Consider the following 21,223-nt stretch of genomic DNA (forward strand, 5'->3'; position numbering starts at 1 on the left):
AAAGGTGGCCAATCCTAAAAGGAAGCACCCTTCGTTTAAACATGCACAAAAGTAAGCAGCGATTAATTAGAGAACTGTCTGGCTAAAGCAATGCCTCTGATTTTTAAGTCATTTATTTATTGTTTCACACAAAAGTTCAATATGGTTTGATCTCATTTTTTGCTTAGTAAAACGGATAGCCAAATTCTGTTCTAATTAGAAGTATGTTATAGATGGATGCTTACACAGTAATTTTGCGCTATATCACAGACTTATTTTCTGCAAGAAATGGGAGAGCCCAGAAAGACAGCATCCCCCCCATACAAATAATGGCAATAAACACAGATATTTTATAGAAGTGAGGAACGAACAATGGAGCAGATCAGATGAAAGCCCCCTTTGAGTTTAGGCTCAGTCAATGTGTTCTCTATGAAGAGTTGCGGGGATTAAGGTCACGTCCAGGATAACTCAGCTGCCTGTGCCTTAACCCCAGAGCTATTCCTCTCTCCATTTCTGTATCATTTCTTTTATAGCAGCCCAATAAAGGATATTATGAGCTTTGTAGGATGCAGTTACATTCTTGTTATGCTGAGAAATGTAATCAAACACTTCTTACATAGCTTACAATAAAAAGCCCTGAGAATGTGCTGGGAAGCCTCCTAGTGCTGTTAATGAAGTCCTGTGTAGAATGCAGTTTTACTCTTGGTGCATTAGCATCTCAAGTGCAAGGCAATTTATCATCCCTCACTGTAATGTACTCGCTGGCACTGTGTGCAGGACAGTAGGGGATGAGGTAAAAGTGGCTCAAACTATAAATCAATTAGAAAACAAAAGATTGAGCTCAGTGCACAATTTGAGGAAAATTATACACTGCGAGCCTGCCAATTGGGTGGGAGATTGCCAGTGGCTTCTTCTCCACCTTCTCCAGCTTTCACTCTTTGTATAACCCTTTGCTTTCCATGCCTGCTTAATGACTTGCACAGATCTGCTTACTATGCTCCTGCATTTAACTGGTTAAAGACAACTTCACAAAACCCATTGCGTGCCTCCTAGCATTAACCCTTTGTGCTGCTGGCACATACATTGTTTTCCAGTATGGCTTTTGAGTTCAGTCTTTAAACTATTCCTAATTGTTGTATTCTGACTTGCTCTGCACATCTTCCATCTTTGTTTTCTGTCATTAGAAACACGGACATGCCCAAGGGCCAGCAGCTCAAGCACCACATTTCTTCGTTCAAAGCCAACAAAACATGCTCTCTGTTTCAAATGCATGCTGGTATTAGCTGGGAAAGCTCTTAAAGGGCGCCTAATGTAAAACATTTTTCCCCCACTGGAGGTGCCAGTAATTAATACATTAACTATTCTTAACATGGATTTTTTATTTGTATGTTTTTTATTATTTGCCTTCTTCTTCTTCTGCCTCTTTCCAGACCATCGCCTGTTAATATTGCCGTTTATGATTCAAAACACTTTCTGGTTGTGAGGGTAAATTGAACACTAGTTGGGGAGCTGCTAAACCAAAAGCTATGACAAAAAATACAAAACGAAGACAAACTTGTCAACATCATGCTAAAATGAATTTCATGGGCCAACTTTTCCTTTAAATTAAAATTTAATATAAGCTTCCGCATACATAAATAAACGTTCTCAATATAATAAATTAAAAATTCTGCCTAGTTTCTGAAATAATCAAGTGTATCTTCACTATCCCTCTCTCGGCATGTTTCTTTTCATTCTGTCTCCAAGCTGCAGTTGGGTGTTGGATATTCATTGACAGTTAGATCCAATATATCTTATAGGGGGAGCTTCCTTTCCTAGCAGATGTATTGGAGCTCACTCAAATAACAGATTCCAGTACACACAAAATCTATCAAAATAAATGCCTTTTGCACAAATCCTGCATGTAGAGAGACATGATGTCTGGTGATTTTAAAGCAGTACAGAAAATTAACTGATTGTATTTAGAAAGTTTCTTATTTCAGTATGCTGAAGCTTATATTAAATTTTCAATTTCGTGATAGTTCCCCTTTGTGTAGAGATGTTTACCTACATTTAAAAACGGTCATGTTGTTGTTGTTAAAGTTACCTGATTGTTTGGACCTCAATGTAGTTTTAGGAGCTATAGAACATGGATACCTCCCGACACATACTGGGCATATCTTAATTATATATTTTATTACGGCATATACATAAGTGTAAAGCATAAATGTTCAGAAAACATTATGAAGATATAACCTCTATGAAATGGACTATAAGAGGAACTTCATTACTCATACACCTCTTTGTCTTATATGTCCTCATCACAGTGGAACATATACTTTAAGGCCCATGAGGCATAACTGCTTAGTACAGTACTAAAACTGTCAATTGAGTCTTATAAGATATACAATACATATTTTGCGTTTCTCAAAGTTTTACAAAAACCTGCATGCTTAAGGGCAAAAAAAAATAAAAAATCTTGAAACATAATTTGCATAGAGCTGAACCTATGATCCATCATCCTTAATTGCAAATCCAGAGTAGTAGCCACAGCACTTGATATGATACCCATAACACAAGAGTGTGCACCCTCACTGGATAAGTGTTCTCATGAGCGTGAGACGTAGACATTTATGGCGCCATCGGTTCAGTGTGTATACGAATGTTAACAAATATCCTCTAAATGATTATTAATGGGTCATATTAACAAACAATATTACATGTTTACAAACAAGACACTAATGTGAGATAAGGCCCTGAGCACAGAGAGTTTATGGTATAATACAAACAGCAAATAATAACTTTTCTTTAATTATGCAAATATTTTATTTTTCAGTGGACATCCCCTTGAAATTCACCCTTTCTTTATAAATAGACACAAGTTTCCGGAAGTACATACAAGAAGAACAAGGGGTTTAAGGCAGCAAGGCTCAGCATATCAGCTACACTGAGAGCTTCAAGAGGTTAAATGAAAGCAAACTCATGAAAGAGGTAAGCCTAGGACAGTTTCCATATAAGCCCAAGCTCGCTTACCTTTCAGACAAGTTTGGATAATAAATCTGTAGCCTTGTATTAAAGTGATATGCAGTAAATCTGTCAAAATTATTCTTTGGGTAGGAAAAATAATTTTCCCCTTAGGCTAATAACCGATTCTTTTACTATCCTCATCTAGTATCTAAAAATAAAAATATCCACGCAAAGGGGATATTTTGGTGCATTCAGAGAAATTTAAATCTAGAAAATTAATTTCTTTTTCAGGTATAAATCCGATAAAAATGTAACTTTTTTTATAACAGTCACTACAAAATGACTTCCAGGTGTAATGTTTTACTGACATTACTGTCATTCTAGCACCACCTACTGGCCCAAAAATGCAACATATTCAGCGCATACAGTCTATATTCAGAGACAAATTGGCACTGTCCAGTATGTTTAAAGGGAATGTTCACTAAAAAAAAATTTTTTTTTTATTTGCATAAAGAAAAGTTATTATTTACATTATTTATTCATTTACACTTTAAAATTATTTTGACATTATTTAGTGAATCAAATTGCAATTGAAAGGAGTTTTTGTAATTTTCTACTTAGCTTGCCAAAATACAGTAAGCTCTTTTTATTTGGTTCACATTTGAAAAAGCAAATTCATTTTTGAATTTGGTTTAATATTCAGCTGAATTTTTTCTGGAAGACTTAGTTCTTTGAATCAAAAAAATGTGGATTTGGGACATCTTGTGCATTTTGTGTGTTATAAAACAAAAATGACAAAATACCAGAAAACATATGCAACATGACGCTTCATTCCATAAGCGTAATAAAGGAAGAACTGGCACTCAGAGTGCATGCGGGCAAAGCCCTGCGTGTTTATTACAATGTAACGTTTCGGGGGCGGGCCCCTTCGTCAGAATGCATCGAGCTCTGAGTGACAGTTCTTCCTTTTTTACGCTTACTACAATTGGGGTTGCCGATCCCTTCTGACTGTGCACCGGGCCAACTTATGCTGGAGAGGCCAGGGTGTGCTGGTGGGTTCTGGAATTTGCTTCATTCCATAAGCAATAAGAGTTTTGTGTGTATGCTTACCTATCAAATATATCTAGCCAGCGTGTAATTGAATTATTCACACCCTCATTTCACATATTTTATCATTAACCAATAAGAACATGCCAAACTAACTGCAAGTGGTTCAACATTTAAAATCCCAAAGTGGAATTAGCTACTGAAGTCAGCAGTGGACTTGTATGAAACAGATTGAGAATAAAAATACCATCAGAGAATATACTAAATATTTTGGTGTGTGTTACCCCATCCCTTTATAATATTCGTCATCCAATTTCCAGCAGCTATAACAGAATATAGATTTTATTTATCTTGTCTTCATTACAAATGCTGCCGCCAGATGCACTTAAGTTACACTAAAAGACAAAGGTTGAGAGCTTTATGAGATAATAAATCCATTTTTATTAAATATGAGCAACTAAGCAATACAGTAACATGGTAAATAACGGTAGCCCTCCACACAGGCATATCTGCTGCCGTTCCATCATCATTACATAAATGAAAGTGCTCACATGTGTCAAGCTTGAGGGACATGTTCATATAGTACTGCAAAAGGCAAATACACACTGCTCAATAGTCAAATATAAATCCCAGCTGCAATATGGACTGCTTGATGGGCAAACAAAACAGTACAAACAAAGGACAAGAATAAATGGAAGTGCCCAAATGCAACTAAATCCATCCCTTTGGGATTATAAAAAAACCATCAACCAACATTCAGCTTGAAAGTTGCAATCCAAGACTGTGCCACCAACACTCCATATTTGGTTAGTTATATGCATGTAGTGAGGTAGTGAATACAATAAATGGCTCATTTACAACTGCAAGTGTGCTAAATAATAATAATAAATAAAAAATAAGATCAAAGCTGTGCACATCTGGACTTATTCATAAAAGGTACTTGTGAGTATACATGCTCCTTGCACTAGCCAATACTTTCTCAGAGTCCATCCAGCCTCCTTTGATGAACAGTGAGGGTGCATGTGCACAATTTGGCACTAGTAGTGTCTACTAATGCAACTCGTTGGTTGCATTAGTAGACATTTCGAACTTGCAACAAGTTAAATACGATCAAATGGTGTCCCTGATACAAAGCACACTGGCATTCTGGAAGTAACAGTATGCCAACCATGCAAATGCTAGACGCAACGTGTGTTTGATTTACGGGAGTGCAAAAGGTAATTCGCACATATTTTGATTGAAGTTGAAGCAATTCGGCAAACAACTGCAATGACGCTGGAATTCTGAGAAAAAAACTATGCCAATTTGCTACTTTAAGGAATTGTTCAGTGTAAAAATAAAAACTAGGTAAATAAAAAATGTTTCAAATATAGTTAGTTAGTCAAAAATGTCATCTATATAGGCTGAAGTGACTGGATATCTAACATAATAGTCAGAACACTGCTTCCTGTTTTGCGGCTCTCTTGGTTTGCACTGATTGGTTACCAAGCAGTAACCAATCAGTGACTTGAGGGGCCACATGGGCCATAACGGATTCCATTTTGAATCTGAACTGAATGCTAAGGATCACTTGCAAGCTCACTGAGTTAGAGAGTTGAAAAGCAGAAAGTAGTGTTCTGTTATGTTAAGACATCCAGTCACGCCAGCCTTTATTCATTACATTTTTGGCTAACTATGTTACAAACATTTTTTATTTTGTACAGCCTATTTATTTAGCCAGTTTTTATTTTTACACTGAACTGTTTCTTTAAAGAACCAAAAGCTCTTTAAATCTAATCTCAATCTAATTGGAGGCCAATTACATGTTAGATCTTAATTATGTCACAATGGGCATAGTATACATTATTAATCAAAATACTGCACTATTATAGGTTCATGCACCTTTAAATAAAAAGCCTATCTATAGCAACCTTCTTTAAAAGTGATTCATCATTTCTTGCCGTCAGTGGACCATAGGAAATCACTTCAGCAATTAATAAAACATGTCAATATATTTACAAGGAGAAAATGACAAATGCATTAAGTATTAAATACTGTTGAAGAAGTCATTTTGCGTGAATTTTTGATGTGCTGCTTTGACATTAATATACAACCTTGGTATTTGTAATTGACAGATATTTAATAACCCACAGCAAAAGATAGCTTTTGCTCAGCACGTTAATGTTGTGGCCTGTCAATACTAAAGAAATACTTCTACACACAGAATAAAATTACAATGTAATACGTAAGCACCAAATAAAGTGATTAAGACCTTACAGGCATTGCACAAACCAGAAACAACTTATTGGAGGGAATTGCAAATGCCTATCTATTGTCTGTTTCATTAAAAAGAATTTCTGCATTTACAGAAACCAGAAACTGCATATTGAAAGAAAATAAAAAGATCACCCAAATATGTGGCAAATAAATTAAGCATGCAGATTTTTTCCCTGCAAACGAAAAAATATGCTCTCCTATGCGTCAACACATAGAATATGGTTTCCAAAGAAAAGACTGAGAATTAAAAGGAAATTGAAATGAAAGAAGCTGTTCTTGGGGCATTATTAACATATTCCATGATTTAAAGTGAGTAATCCGTGTTAGATGTATTACAAGTATGGGATCCGTTATCAGGAAACCCATTATCCAGAAAGCTCTGAATTACGGAAAGGCTACTCCATTTTATCTAAATAATCCAAATTTTTAAAAATGATTTCCTTTTTTTCTGTAATAATAAAACAGTATATTGTACTTGACACAAACTTAGATATAATTAATACTTATTGGAAGCAAAACCAGCCTATTGGTTTTATTTAATTAGTTTACAAGATTTTCTAGTAGATACAAATTACTGAAAGATCCGTTATCTGGAACGAGCATTCTGGATAATAGGTCCCATACCTGTACTAGTGAAGGCATCTTAAATGCCCAAGAAATACATTTTATTTGCTTTTCACCCCTTGTCTCAGACTTCAGGTATAGGTATAGGATCTGTTATTAGGAAACGTGTTATGCAGAAAGTACAGAATTACGCGAAGGCCATCTCCCGTAAACTCCATTTAAATCTAACAGGTTTTTCCCTTTTTCTCTGTAACAATAAAATATTACCTTGTACTTGATACAAACTATGATAAAATAATCCTTATTGGAGGCAATACAGTCCTAATAGGTTTATTTCATTGATAGATTTAAGGTGTAGAAATCCAAATTACAGAAATAGCATCCCGAGCATTCTGCATAACAAGTCTATTTCCATGATGCAAACAAAAATGCTATCCGAAAAATCCAAAAATGTCAGGGTCCCAGACCCCTACAACCAAAAACATGCTGTTCCGTTTTAATGTTATTTTTAATGCTTGACTATTGTTGGGGCTCTCCCCTACTCATCTTCCATTCTGATTTTCAAATTGCTGCCAGTACATCTACAGATATTGTGGTCAGATATAAGGCTGGGCACAATTTTTGGGATGTTTATGAGATGGAACACAAAAACTTTGCACCATGGATATCAGTTACTCTGGTTTACTTGGATTGGATATCATTGGATTTTTTGCATGCAGTCTGTATGTCCAATATATACACCCATTTTTGTTCAGAGCTGTGGAATATATTGGTGCTTTATAAATACGTGATACTTATCATAATGTCTGGCAAGCTTTCTACTTAAAAAAATAAGAAGAAAACAGAGAGATGACAATCAAGTTATCTGATCTGACTTCTCCTTTGAAAACTTTAACAGTGGGCCCCAAAAAAAGCATATTACATGGAATAGGAGTTAATGTGATGCCCATGGAGTAAGGTGCATACAGAATGTCAGAAAACATCCCTTATGCAAGTTAAGAGAGTCTGAAGGCAATTAAAGATAGATATAGATATAGATATAAAGAAAAAGAAAATACATAATGAATGTAAATTGCAAAAGAACTTAGAATAGCACTCATCAGGGCTTTATTATATGTTATATAATCTTATCTTATTATCATATATATATATATATATATATATATATATATATATATATATATATATATATATATATATATATATATATATATATATATATATATATATATATATAATAAGATAAGATTATATAACATATAATAAAGCCCTGATGAGTGCTATTCTAAGTTCTTTAGCAATTTACATTCATTATTTATTTTCTTTTTATTCCAAGATATTAAGGGATACGCGTGCTGTTAATTTGAATGTGTTTTGATACAACAGCGCCACCTGCTGGTCAGTTTCTGACCAATCTGACCACCAAGTAGTCAAGGAAGTTGTCAGGAGAAAGAAAGAGGTTGCTCTGATGTTCTTCTACTTAGGAAAAATGTTGAAACCTTTTTCAAATCTTTCCTAAGCAGAAGAACATCAGAGCAGCCACTTTCTCCTGACAACTTCCTTGACTACTTGGTGGTTAGACTGGTCAGAAACTGACCAGCAGGTGGTGCTGTTGGAACAAAATTAATTCATATTAACAGCACGTGTATCCCTTAATATCTTGGAATAAAAATAAAATAAATAATGAATGTAAATTGCAAAAGAGCTTAGAATAGCACTCAACAGTTTTACATTAACTTATTTTAATATTTTACTTATCTTTTAAGTTACAAATGCTAACATTACTGCTACACAAATATTCCTCATAGAGGCACATGGGGGATCACATAGGTAATGTAAAAGCACTGGGCAAAATTCTAAATAGCATGCAAAGACAAAGGTTATGATAAATGTAAAAAGTTCTACCAACCTGTTTTGTACTGCTGGCAAGGTTATACAAGCAGTATTTTTCTGTAAGACTAACTTCAAAGGGGCCATGAAATCAAAATGGCAATTTGTTTTGGTAGAAAAATCAGTATCATTCACAAATATTTAACATATTAGGAACACACAAGAACTAGAGAGACATTTGATATTAAGCTGTGAGAATGTTTTTATAGGCTTTGTGTCTGAAAATCAGCCGAAGATCCCTGGAAAGTCATTGCTAAAAACTCAAAGGCCAATAACATGAATCTGGGGCACGTATCTTGTTTTATAGGGGCATAGGTATTTTTTAATATCAATTTATTTGTGATTGACACAAGCTGCATTTTTCTAAAAGATCTAAATTAATTTTAATATTGGGGGCACTTTAAACAGTAACATGAGTTATGAGAAGTCAGGAAGAATTAGCAAAAAGGAGCAAACAATGAATGTGTCAGTATTAGAAAAGGACTGTGCTTTCAGTTTTATTCAGAATTCCCCAAAAGGTCTGGCTTAAGAAAGAATCTCACCGCAACCTCAACCAGCCCAGCATCATGGACATCCTGCCTCTGTGCTAAGGCAACATTAGCCTGGTTGGAGTGTCTGGATGGGGTAAGTGAGCTGAGTTGGGGGCGGCATTGGAGCATTTTTGGAAAAAACTTAGAACACAGTCCTACAGCTTTGCTTATACTGACATCTATGCTATAGCTATGAGAACATGACCGTATCACTTTATTTCTCTGCTGTACTTTGCACATCTAAATAACACAGAAGTTAGAGTGGTTGGAGAGGGGACATCTAGGTATCATCCACCCATCATTTCCTTTCTGTCAACACAGGCAGTTTGGCAGTCCACTTGCTCTAAGGACACATGTTGAACCAACCCAAAACTTGTCCATGCAAGAAAATGTAAGCACCTGCATATTTGCTGGATAACTGTCCCCTGCTGTAATGGGACATGAAACAACCTGAAGCAATCGACAAGAGGTTTTTTTTTATCACCCTAACAACTCATTTATTTAGCATTACTTATGTACGCAGCAATGTAGAGCAGAATAATAATATCCAGGGGGTCATTGCAATAACAAAAACAAAGTACAGTTACATTAAAGAGTAATTGTCAAAGAGACGAGAGGAAAGAGATTGTTTCCCTGCAGAGCTTACAATCTAAAGGACTTTATGTATACATATAAAATATACTGTATATCCTAAGTATGTAACTTTGTTGCATCGCTAAAAATCTTCTATGTCAAAAAATTAATTTCTATGCAACTTTTAAATTGCCAAAATTGTGCTTGTTAAAGTGTTTAAGAGGCCCACTTTTATTAGCTCGACTTTCCCTGCTCAAAGATTTATTTTTGTCTACCAAGTGTCGCACCTGCTTTTCCTCATCACATCAGGCTACAGCTTGACTTGTAACAGCAGCTGCAAAACATAAAAGCTGTGTTTTCTTCTTGTCAATACACTCCTCTAACAGCAGAGGTTTTGCTAGTGCTCCCCTAAGAATAAAGCCTTTTATGGACAAGTCACTGAAACAAAACAGAAAGCCAGCGGCCAATGTTTATAACAGTACAGCCACTGAAGCAAAACCATATATAACCTCTCTAGCCCAAACGGTCATTCCATAGACTAGTAGGTGCTTGGTTACAAGTGATTCAAATGTACACTACAGTCACTGTAGTGACATTAAATAAAATACACACAAAACAAGCTTTACAAGATGAAGAATGCAGTTTCTTGGTTATAAAACATGAATGATGCAAATTATCTTTCTTCTTTGTCTATTAAAAATGTTTAAAGTGAATTCTATTACAGTAGAACCCCAATTTTACTTACAGTGCCATACAGGCAAGTTGCATCCTTTTTACCCTGGATTTTACGTTTTCCAAACATTTACACTGTTTTGATGCCGTCGGGGTTGTATTGTATATGTCTTTCATACTACTCTAGTCACAGAATGACATTCAGTACAATAGGGTGATGGAACATGAAGAGATATGTCGCCTGTGCTAAAAATCACTACTGAAGGCAACAAACCTCCTGTAAAAGACTTTCCATTGAATAACATTACAATTGTCGCAAGGAAAAAATTTAGTACTCGCAGCAAGCTAGATTGTTTTAAGTACTAGATTTTTCTTGAGGAAATTGTAACGTTATCCAATGGAAAGACTTTTTTGGGCAATTTGTTGCTTGTGGCAGTGTATCATGTGCCTCAACCAAGATCTGTGTGAGCTGGGGTTCTGATATATTTTCATTAAAGCGTTGTTCACCTTCCAAACACTATTTTTCAGTTCAGTTGTTTTCAGATTGTTCCCCAGAAATAAAGACTTTTTTCAATTACTTTCCATTATTTATTTTTTACTGTTTTTCCAAAATCTAAGTTTAAAGATGAATGTACCTGTCTCTGGTGTTTGAGTCTGGCAGCTCCGTAATTGTGAGGTTACAATTTTGCAACATTTAGTTGATACATTTCTCAGCAGCATCTCTGAAATATCAGCAACTTAGTATTGTAACAGCTGCCTATAATGAAACCCAGAGATTCTGCTCAGCAGGGTTAAAGATAAGAAATGTATCAACTAAATGTATCCATTCAGAACAGTTTACACTTACAGGATTAGGGATGGGCGAATTTTTTCGCCTTGTTTCACCGAAAAAATGACGCCCATAGACTTGTATGGCGTTGTGCGTCAAAATAAAAATGACGCACGTCAAAAAAATTTCGCCGTGCAACAAAATCATTTCTCTGGTGGCGAATTGTTGGCGAAACGGGTCAAATTCGCCCATCCCTATACAGGATCAGCAACCCCCCCTCCCAGAGCTGCTTTAGAAGGTGAAAAATAACACTTTACACTTCAATATTAGAAAAACTGTGACACATAGAAAATAGAAAGTAATTGGAAAAAGTTGTTATTTCTGCTGATCTATCTGAAAACAACTAGGGCCATAAATGTTCATTAGTATAGATTCCCTATTTTTAGCAGCCTTAGGACAATGGTACATGGAGAGATTTCAGGCACTTTGGCTACCAGCAACTAAACATTTAGAGGGTCGAATTTCAAATGAATGTGATTTTTTTTTTTTATACTCGATTGAAAAAATTTAATTGTAAAAACTGGGACAAATTTTACAGATCCGAATTCGAAATATATATATATATATATATATATATATATATATATATATATATATATATATATATATATATATATATATATATATATATATATATATTATAACTCGATTCAAGTTTTTTTCTCTGAAAACCAGAGAAAGCAAAAGCATGATAAATCTCGAAAATCAAATTAGAATCTTTTTTTTTTTAAAAAATATAGAATCGAGTTTGGATAATTTCCTAGTCGAATTTGAAAAATATTCAAAAATTCAAATTAGAATTTTCAATTCGACCCTTAATAAATCTGCCCCTTAAAGACTAATGTTAAAATAGCCCACATAAAGCAACTGCCTGAAATAAAATTGTTTATTTAACTTTACTTGTCTTAAAGGAGAAGGAAAGGTAAAAGCTACATAAGCCTTATCAAAAAGGTCCACCTAAATATAACAGTAAACCCTCAAAGTAATGCTGCTCCCCTGTCAAAAGAAACACAGCATTTCTTTCCTTCTATTGTGTACACATGGGCTTCTTTATCAGACTTCCCAGAGCAAGAGCATGCGCAGTTTTCTGTTCTTCCCCCCCTTCTCTGCTGTAATCTGAGCTCAGAGCTATAAGTGAGCAGGGAGAGACTCAGGCAGGAAGTGAGGTCACACTAAGCTAATACTGCAGCTGCTATCCTAAACAAACAGAGCTTCTAGAGCTTTTTACTTAGGTATGGTAAATCATTCTACAGAATAAATATAGCATTCTAGCTTGCATTATTGCAGCTAAACTATTGGCAATAAAATGCCTCCATAGCTTTCCTTCTCCTTTAAGAGTCAAATGTCAAATAAAGAGTCCTTACAGAAAAACAATGCTATAAAAATGCAAGCTGATATTGTCTCAAAATAAAAAATGTAATAAAAAAAAAAAAGTATTACTGAGATTCAGAGTGGAGAACAGTCACTGTATATATTTTGCTCCAAACGAACAGACATGAATGAAAACTTTAAACAATAACATGATTGTAAGCTCTTTTGAGCAGGGCCCTCTTTTGTATTGGTTAGTGGTTGTTTTGTATGTTTAAAGTATACACCTATTTATTTTACAACACTGTGGAATATGTTAGCGTTTTATAAAGAGATATTAATAACAATAAATTATAACAATAATAATATATGTTCATTATTATTATCACGTATTTAAAGGGAACTCCACAAAAACATAATGCAGACTTCTCATGATTTTTAATGGTTTCTGACAGTTCCCTAAGCCTACCCCCCTGCATTTGTGCTGATCGTTCTGACTACTTTTCTGAGCTGGCTGACTACTGTTACTTTGTATCAACAGCCAGATGTCATCAGACTGCATCCTCCAAACCCCACAATTGCCTGCACAAATGATTTCAATAACGAATGGAACATCACAGTGCAATGCATTGTGGGTTATTTAGTTCCTGCATGCTGTCTGTAAGATGTGGAGTAGTTGTTACATCAGTGTTTTAGTCCCTCCTTCACTGCCAGGATTTCAAATGATGCAGAAAGAGAAGAATTATTAACCAGCTGAATCGCGGCATAGAAAATAGCATTTTCACAGGTAACTGTGATGGGTATATTAGGGGTTTCTGTGTTATGTGGGCCTCTGCATCAATTTATGGTTTGGAAGCTGGAGTCCCCCTTTAAATACATGCTTCAAATCTTTTCTTCTGTATAAAAAATTATAGAAGATCTGAAACAGGATTATGATACAATAATAATAATCTACTGAAAACAGAAAAAAAATGATAGTAAAATGAGTGTGGAATGCCCTGGTTGCATAAATTTTGGGGAGGTCCATCGGTTCTTTTTGAATTGGTCTCTACAATGGCCTATGCACACTTGGTTATGCGTATAATCATATAAATATATACAGTTATGAAACAATTCTGTATGTATAACTAAAGTCATGCACATGTATACACTGCGTTTGAACTGCTGCTGCAACCTGGCAGAAAACAGAAATTGTAAAAATGCAAAAGGTGCTTGGGATTCTTTGACTGACAAAACCTGACTTATTTATCACTTTGGTTAATTTACCGGTAACGCTCTATTTCAGTCTGTTTACAGTTGAGTTCTATGATAAAGGCACTCAGTGTCGGACTGGCCCACAGGGATACCAGGAAAAGTCCCGGTGGGCCAAGGTGTCAGTGGGCCCTCATGCTGCTAGACATTTCATTCCCTATTTCTATGAGAACAAAGTGGTTAAATAGATGGAATAATAGATTATAGTATGTAAAGAAAAGGAGAATAGATGAGTGAGGAAAGGAAGAATAATAGTACTAAGAGTGGGCCCCTGGTCTAAGATTAATTGGTGGGCCCCTAGTCAAAGGTTTTTGGGTGGGCCCCTGGTGTCAGAGTCCGACACTGAAGGCACTAATCTAATGGCAGTATTGGATCACTGGTAAATTTATGACCCTTCTACATGCACATGACTATGATGTCTTCTTTGAAGCATGTCTGTATAGGTATGGGATCAGTTAGCTGGAAACCTATTATCTAGAAAGCTCAAAATTATGCAAAAAACACCTCTCATAAAGTGCATTTAATCAAATAATTCAACATTTTTTAGAATTATTTCCTTTTTTCTAATAGTAAAATATTAGCTTGTACTTGATCCCAACTAAGATCTAATTAAGCCTTACTGGAGACAAAACAATCTTATTGGATGTATTTAATGTATACATTATTTTTAGCAATGTATGGAGATCCAAACAAAGACCCCTTATCCAGAATTTCCCGGGTCACAAGCATTTTGGATAATACAAGCCATACCTGTGTTAAATACTATGATGCACCTGCTAGTCAATGCTAACCATAATTCACAGTACATCCTACTATAGGCATGGGATCCGTTATCCGGAAACCTGTTATCCACAAAGTTCTGAATTACAGAAAGCCCAATAGAAGAAATATTTTGTGAATTGTGTATACAATTATATAAAATCATCTTCATTTCCACTAGCATTTATAGATGTAGAGACCATGATCATAATGCAGTTAATCAAGGGCACAAATGGAGGTTTAGGTTCTTGTGTGAAGACAGTGATACCCATCTGTGACACAGGGCATATACCGGTGAGTAAGTCAGGGCACTCATTGTGAACCTAACTGGCTGAACCTTGTGAAACATACTACTCATTACAGCAAGATCTTCTCGGTTGTGCCATATGAGTCATAATAGGTTTCAAGAAGTCAACTGCATTGATAGCCAGAACAGAAGATGATATACAGTATACCGTTGGTTCGGTTAGTGAACGCACTTGTACATTAATCTGGTCAACCCCAACTTTGTAAACAATGCAGGTCCACCATACCTGAATGACTTTGTAGAAATAGGCATACTGTCGAGCTGTGTTCTTGTACTGGCTGAAGACATCAATAATGGCTTGGGTTGTCTGAAGATATTGGACTTCATCCTCATTAAAATACAGGGGTGTGTCATATTCATTAGGTAGCGTTTTGATGTATGGCAGCCAGAAAGAATTAGGGTTTGCTCTTTCACACAGCAGATGGAAAGCCAGAGTGATATTCCCCATGGCTTGCAAAATCCGGTCTTGTGAGTAAAGAGGCCCTAAAAAATGAAAATGTATTAAAAGCCTGAACATTTCAGTTATAATCTGAACAAAATCAGTGTAAATCGCTATAACTGCATGCCCAGTGACCCAAATCAGTATTTAAGGTTCAAACTCAGAGAGACTTATTTTCAGAAGAAATGCAAACAACCCAGTTAAAATGTTTTGGTCAGGGGTAAACGAAAAATGGACCACAATGCAGTAGTCCAGCATTGCCCACTAGTGAAGTGCGGGCCGGCCCCAATACTCGGGGGTCGGGCAGACCTCGCACTTCTTCACGGGTGCAACCTCAAACTCTTCTTCACTCTTCTCCTGCTCTCCCCACCCGCCGCCGTCAAATGCCGGCTTTCCACTTCCGAGTTCTTCTTTTATAGATGCTGCTCCTGCTCACTTATAATGGAACCGGGAAGTAGGGCTTGGGCGGATGGCGTGCGGGTCTGGGACTTTTCTTGGTACTTCATATTATTCACATTTTTAATGGTTTGTGAGAGGTCAGTTATCTTATATATCTTCTCCCAAAGATTTGCAATGAACATATAGGGGGGTATTTATCAAAGGTCAACCACTGAAAAAAAAAACCTGAAAATCACAAAGGCTAAAAACATCGTAAAATGGTTCAAGCGACCTCTGCCATTGATTTCTACATGACCTTGACAGGTTTTAGTTGGAGTATTTTCAGATTCTGAGTTTTTGCAGTTTCAGGGCACAATAAGGAGCAGATTTATCAAAGGTCGAGGTGAATTTTCGAATTTAAAAAAACTTGAATTTCGAGTTATTTTTGTGTACTTCGACTAGGGAATTGTCCCAATTCGATTCGAAAAAAAAAAATTAGAAAATTCAAATATCAAAATGTATCATGTACGGTCTCTTTAAAAATTCGACTTCGACCATTCACCATTTAAAACCTGCCGAATTGATGTTTTAGCCTATGGGGGGGACCTCCTAGAACCTATTTGGAGTCAATTGGTGGACTTTGAAAAATTTAAGTTTTTTTGGGAAAAACTTTGATTTGATTTTGATCGAATGCGCTATTACCTCGATTCATACTATTCTAATTCGGCTGAATACGGACCAATTCAGCCAAAAAAATACTTTGACTTAATTTCGGCTGGTCTTTTTGAATTCTGAACTTTTTCAAATTCGACCCTTGATAAATATGCCCCTAAATCTTGCAAAATTTGAGGGGGTTTTTTATCCCAAAAAATTTGAGCTTTTACTTAAAACTACCCTCAAAAAAAGTTGAATCCATCTTCTTTTTTTATTAAGTCTTAGGTTTCAGTTGTTATATGTACATTTTTATACATATATGGATTTTCACAATAAATCCATCAAAATAATTTGAGCAACAAGAGCAAAAAAGGTTGCAAAATTAGGCTACACCAGCATAAATTTCACAATGAAAACACAAGAGCTTGGAAAAACATAAAGATATCAACTATAAACAATAATGAATAGAACATGAAGACTTACCTAAAACGGAACTTTTTGCAGACTCAACAGTCATTAGTAGCTTCCTTGGAACCCATAAGAATAATTCTTCAGCCTAGGAGTTGAGAATTACACGACCAGTTAATCAGACAAGCAAATGCAGGATACGCCACCATAAAGAAAAATGCAAGATGTAAAATCTATAACTGGGTAGTAATATTTGAACTATATTAATCTGTCTTCAGATGATATGAGGATGTAATTGGTATGCAACAGAAAATACTGAATAATTTAAAAAAACTATAGGATTTAGACTAAGGTGTCACAATTGCTGTGTTTAAAGACATAGAAGTCTACAAAATTTAACTGGTAGCTAGATCAACAAAACACAATATATTATAAAATAGAATATATATATATATATATATATATATATATACACACACACATACAGTATGTACAGCTAGCAGCCGCAGATAAACAATTATTTGCACTACTTTGTATACAATAAAAAGGTGTGAAAGCCTGGAAAGGATGGAGCTTTAAATTATAGAAGAACTGAAGCACAAACACTTAAAGGAAAACTATACCCCCCAAACAATGTAGGTCTCTATTAAAAGATACTGAGTAAAACAGCTCATGTGTAAAACCCTGCTTCATGTAAATGAACCATTATCATAATAATATACTTTTTTAGTAGTATGTGCCATTGGGTAATCATAAATAGAAAAATGCCATTTTAAAAAATAAGGGCCGCCCCCTGAGATCGTAAGAGTCACTGTGCACACATACAGAGTTCTGCCTTTTGCTTCCTCACTTCTTCCTGTTACAGTTAGTGTTGTAGTATTTCTGGTCAGGTGATCTCTGAGGTAGCACAGATAGAGTCACGAAATGGTGGTTCAAGGCAAGAGATGTAAAAGGGCAATATTTATGTAAATATATATTCCAGTTTGGTAAGATTCTTTAATATGTCATTCAATTTGATATTAACTATCTGTTGCTTAAGTATTCATTTTGGGGGTATAGTTTTCCTTTAAAATGCACCTATCAGACCACTAAAAAGTTTTTGGTTGTAACATGCATGAGCCATCAAAATAATAGAGCCTGCACCATGTTAAATGCCAAAACCCCCATTGCATCCGTATTATCAGTTGAGACATATAATACAGCACAGGTTCCCTTACTGTGATGGTCACATGACACACCAGAAAACCTTTTCACAAATATGCTAGGCAGTCACCCTAGGGTAGATAGGTGTATTTTAAGGGGCATGTTTACTAACATTGGAGATAAATATCTGGAGAAATTTCTGGAGATGTTGCCCATGGCAACCAATCAGCAATTATATTTAAACAGCCACAGCCAAGTTAGAAAACAAAAGCAAAGATCTGATTGGTTGCTATGGGCAACATCTCCAGAAATCTCTCCAGATATTTATCTCCAATGTTAGTAAACATGCCCCAAAGTGTGTGTGCTTCAGCTCAGAGATCCATCCACCATCTTGCCAAAACCTAAAGCAGCCATGAAGGGTTCCAGAAGGCAACATGTACAGATGTGGTTTTAGTACTTATCCAGAGGCATACTTGTGGATTTGCTGGTTTGCTAGTTTATAGGAATTGCGAGTGCTTCATTGTAAGGGACTATAGTAACACATAAATGGAAAAGGATGAAAGATTTTCAGACTGCCAAGGGAAGAAATGCTGGCTTGTAAACTACTTAACCATTAATTAATTGTGCTTTAACCTTTTCACATGGTTTGCAGAAAGATGGGACTGATCTTTTACCTAAAGAGAGGCAGCGAGTGGTTTAAAAAAAAAAAAAAAACCACTTTAGTTTTAGCTGCCACTACCAGGGATGAGGTGCATCACAAGTGCATCTCTAGAGAAGAGCGGTCAATTGCACTTTCTGCACTAGAAGAGCTAAAATTCCAATTTAAAAATCGGAATCTCTGCACTTAATGTTACCAGAAGTAATTTTTACAGCCCTGGTAAACTGCAGAGCGCTACCATCTGAGGCAAGTTTCTTAACTTACCTCATAGCTGGAGCGCCCCTGTTACCTGCACCTGATATGAGTGATATAACATGCTAAAAAAACTGCTCATGTGAAAGAACAAAGGCATTAACACAGATAAAGAAAAGATGGCAGAAAACTAGACTCACTCTTTACATTCCCAGTCATTCACCTTTATTTCTCGAATTGCTTTCAAACCAAAGCCCTCTTCTGGAAACTCTGTTAATTCAAAGCCTTCGGTAGATGCTCCATTTTCTTTACACCACTCCATTAGTTCAGGAAAATATTCTTCTCTTTTCCCATCAAAGACAACAGATAAACCTATTTGAAAAAAAAAAAACTTTTATCATCACCCAATTAAAGAAATACTGTAAATAATAAGGTCATTAAAAAAAAAAAAAGTATGAGACTAACAACATCAAATCATTAGAATAACTGTTTTTGTACATACTAAAAGATACATATAGTGTTATCTTTTGTTAGTGCCTCATATTTCACCTGATATTTTCACTCTCATTGTTAAGCAAGCCATGGATAATCAAAGCAGAAGTGTGTTAAGGAATATGGTACATGGGGCATGGAAACACCACTCATTCCACCTCACAGTGACTTTAATGAAAACACGAATGTGTGTTTTCAGGCGTTTCCCATAAAAGTCAACATGAGGCTGCAAGGGTAGTTTCAGGTGCTTCTTCAACAGCTAAAATGGAACACCCTTAGTATCATTGACCTAAATGTGTATGAGCTATTCAAAGGGTAATTGTTCTTCCTTTGCCTTGTGGGCCAGTGGCTCTCATCCTGAGATTATATCTAAAGCTCCTGTCATAAAGCAAGGCAGACTTCTGCTGTTTGCTAGAAAACAAACAATTTGAAACAATGCCAGGAATTCACCAATGCAAGAACAAAAAGTGTCAGTAAAGTAAAATATTTCAATCGAAAATTAACAATTTAACTCAATATCTCACATTGCTTTCAGATAAAAGTAAACATGTATGTACTGTGAAGACAGTATCCTTGGAAAACATAATCAACAGCTATGCATGAATTGTCTTTGACTCTTTCTATTTCTTACAGTTTGTTCCTTCTTCCAGTGGTTCAGTTTACATTTTTTTTTATTATAAATTTCAAATAAATATCTAATATGAAGTAACCTCTTTAGTGTCTGTACATATTGTTATATTTTCCATTCTTTTACAGTACAGTTCAGAAAAATATGTAGGTGATCTGTAAATAACAATATATTTTACTTTTAACTAATTGCACATACCTTTCTGTTTCTTGCGGATTTTTTCAACAAGCCCACGGATCTGCACATACTCTTCCCATTCTCTCCCAGGAGTAGAATTTGGGTTGCTGCACTCTGAAAACAGCAAAACCAAGTTTTAAAACCAAGCACATTATTCCTGTGAGCCAAACACTTTTATTCAATACTTTAATTACTAAATGTGTTCATTTCAAGATAATACGTTTCTCCTATTTTTGCATTCTCAATGAAACACATGAAGCTATCCAGTGTATCCTGACTATAAAGTGGATTTTGCCAGATATCATGTCACTAAAATATAGCTCCCTACAGGTGTACAAAAAGTGCTTACTCTTAGGTCAGTTATCAGAAAAATAATAATAAAAATACATACACAGCACTAGAGGAGCAGCTGGTTTGGTCTGCAAGCTGATCACTCAAAAAAAAAAATTTCCTGAGTGTACTGGAAGTGCTTATTAAATCTTGAGTGTCAGACTTATGGTAGAGTTAAGGTGGCTATAAACAGGCGCATAAAAGCTGCTGATTTGGTCCTTTTAGACAGAGTTGGCAGTTTATTAGCCTGTGTATGCAGCCCTCTGAAAGGCCTGCCTGACCAATATCTGGCCATACATCGAACTGGTTTAAAAATCAAACTGGCATCAGCTTATCGATGCAGTCTGCATTTACCACAGTTGTGATCCTATCATTAGGCCTGAGTGCCAAACGAGAAAGTAAGGTAATGCATTTGTTTTGTTTTAAATCTACAGCATAACTTAGCCTACAATAATTTAGCATAGCAGTCTGTCAGGCAAGAAGGAAGCCCCACTCAACCCAAATTAGTGTGGGAGACACTACCAACCACCAACTTTCAACCACCAAGCTATAAAATGTTCTAAGATCCTGTCGCTAGCTGAAGCATGCAATGGAAACCCCAGCAGATACATTTTCTTCAAAAAATCCTTAGAACATAGAATTGTTGTAAAGGATCCATACATCACAAAAACAGCATCCATTGAACTTACCTCTGGTTATATTATAACAAATAAGTTTGCATTTATATACATTCCTAATGTTTTGCCATCAGAAAGCACTAATGGAGAAAAATTTTTCTCTTAACTTATGCCCCCCTCTCCCTATATAAATAGC

At 35.7% G+C, this 21,223-nt stretch overlaps 1 protein-coding gene across 2 annotated transcripts in view; it reads right to left on the reverse strand.

Moving 5' to 3' along the window:
- The window catches only part of setd3.L (SET domain containing 3 L homeolog), a 47,365-nt gene that overhangs the window by 16,274 nt on the left and 9,868 nt on the right, over nt 1-21,223 (reverse strand). For both annotated transcript variants that reach the window (XM_018230498.2, XM_018230497.2), the window contains exons 3-6: nt 20,102-20,194; nt 19,007-19,155; nt 16,866-16,938; nt 15,138-15,394 (exon numbers count right to left, since the gene is read on the reverse strand). In XM_018230498.2, the coding sequence (XP_018085987.1) occupies nt 15,138-15,394; nt 16,866-16,938; nt 19,007-19,155; nt 20,102-20,194 (572 nt within the window). The remainder of the gene's footprint in view (nt 1-15,137; nt 15,395-16,865; nt 16,939-19,006; nt 19,156-20,101; nt 20,195-21,223) is intronic.

Source organism: Xenopus laevis, chromosome 8L, assembly GCF_017654675.1.
Source record: "Xenopus laevis strain J_2021 chromosome 8L, Xenopus_laevis_v10.1, whole genome shotgun sequence".
NCBI lineage: Eukaryota > Metazoa > Chordata > Amphibia > Anura > Pipidae > Xenopus > Xenopus laevis.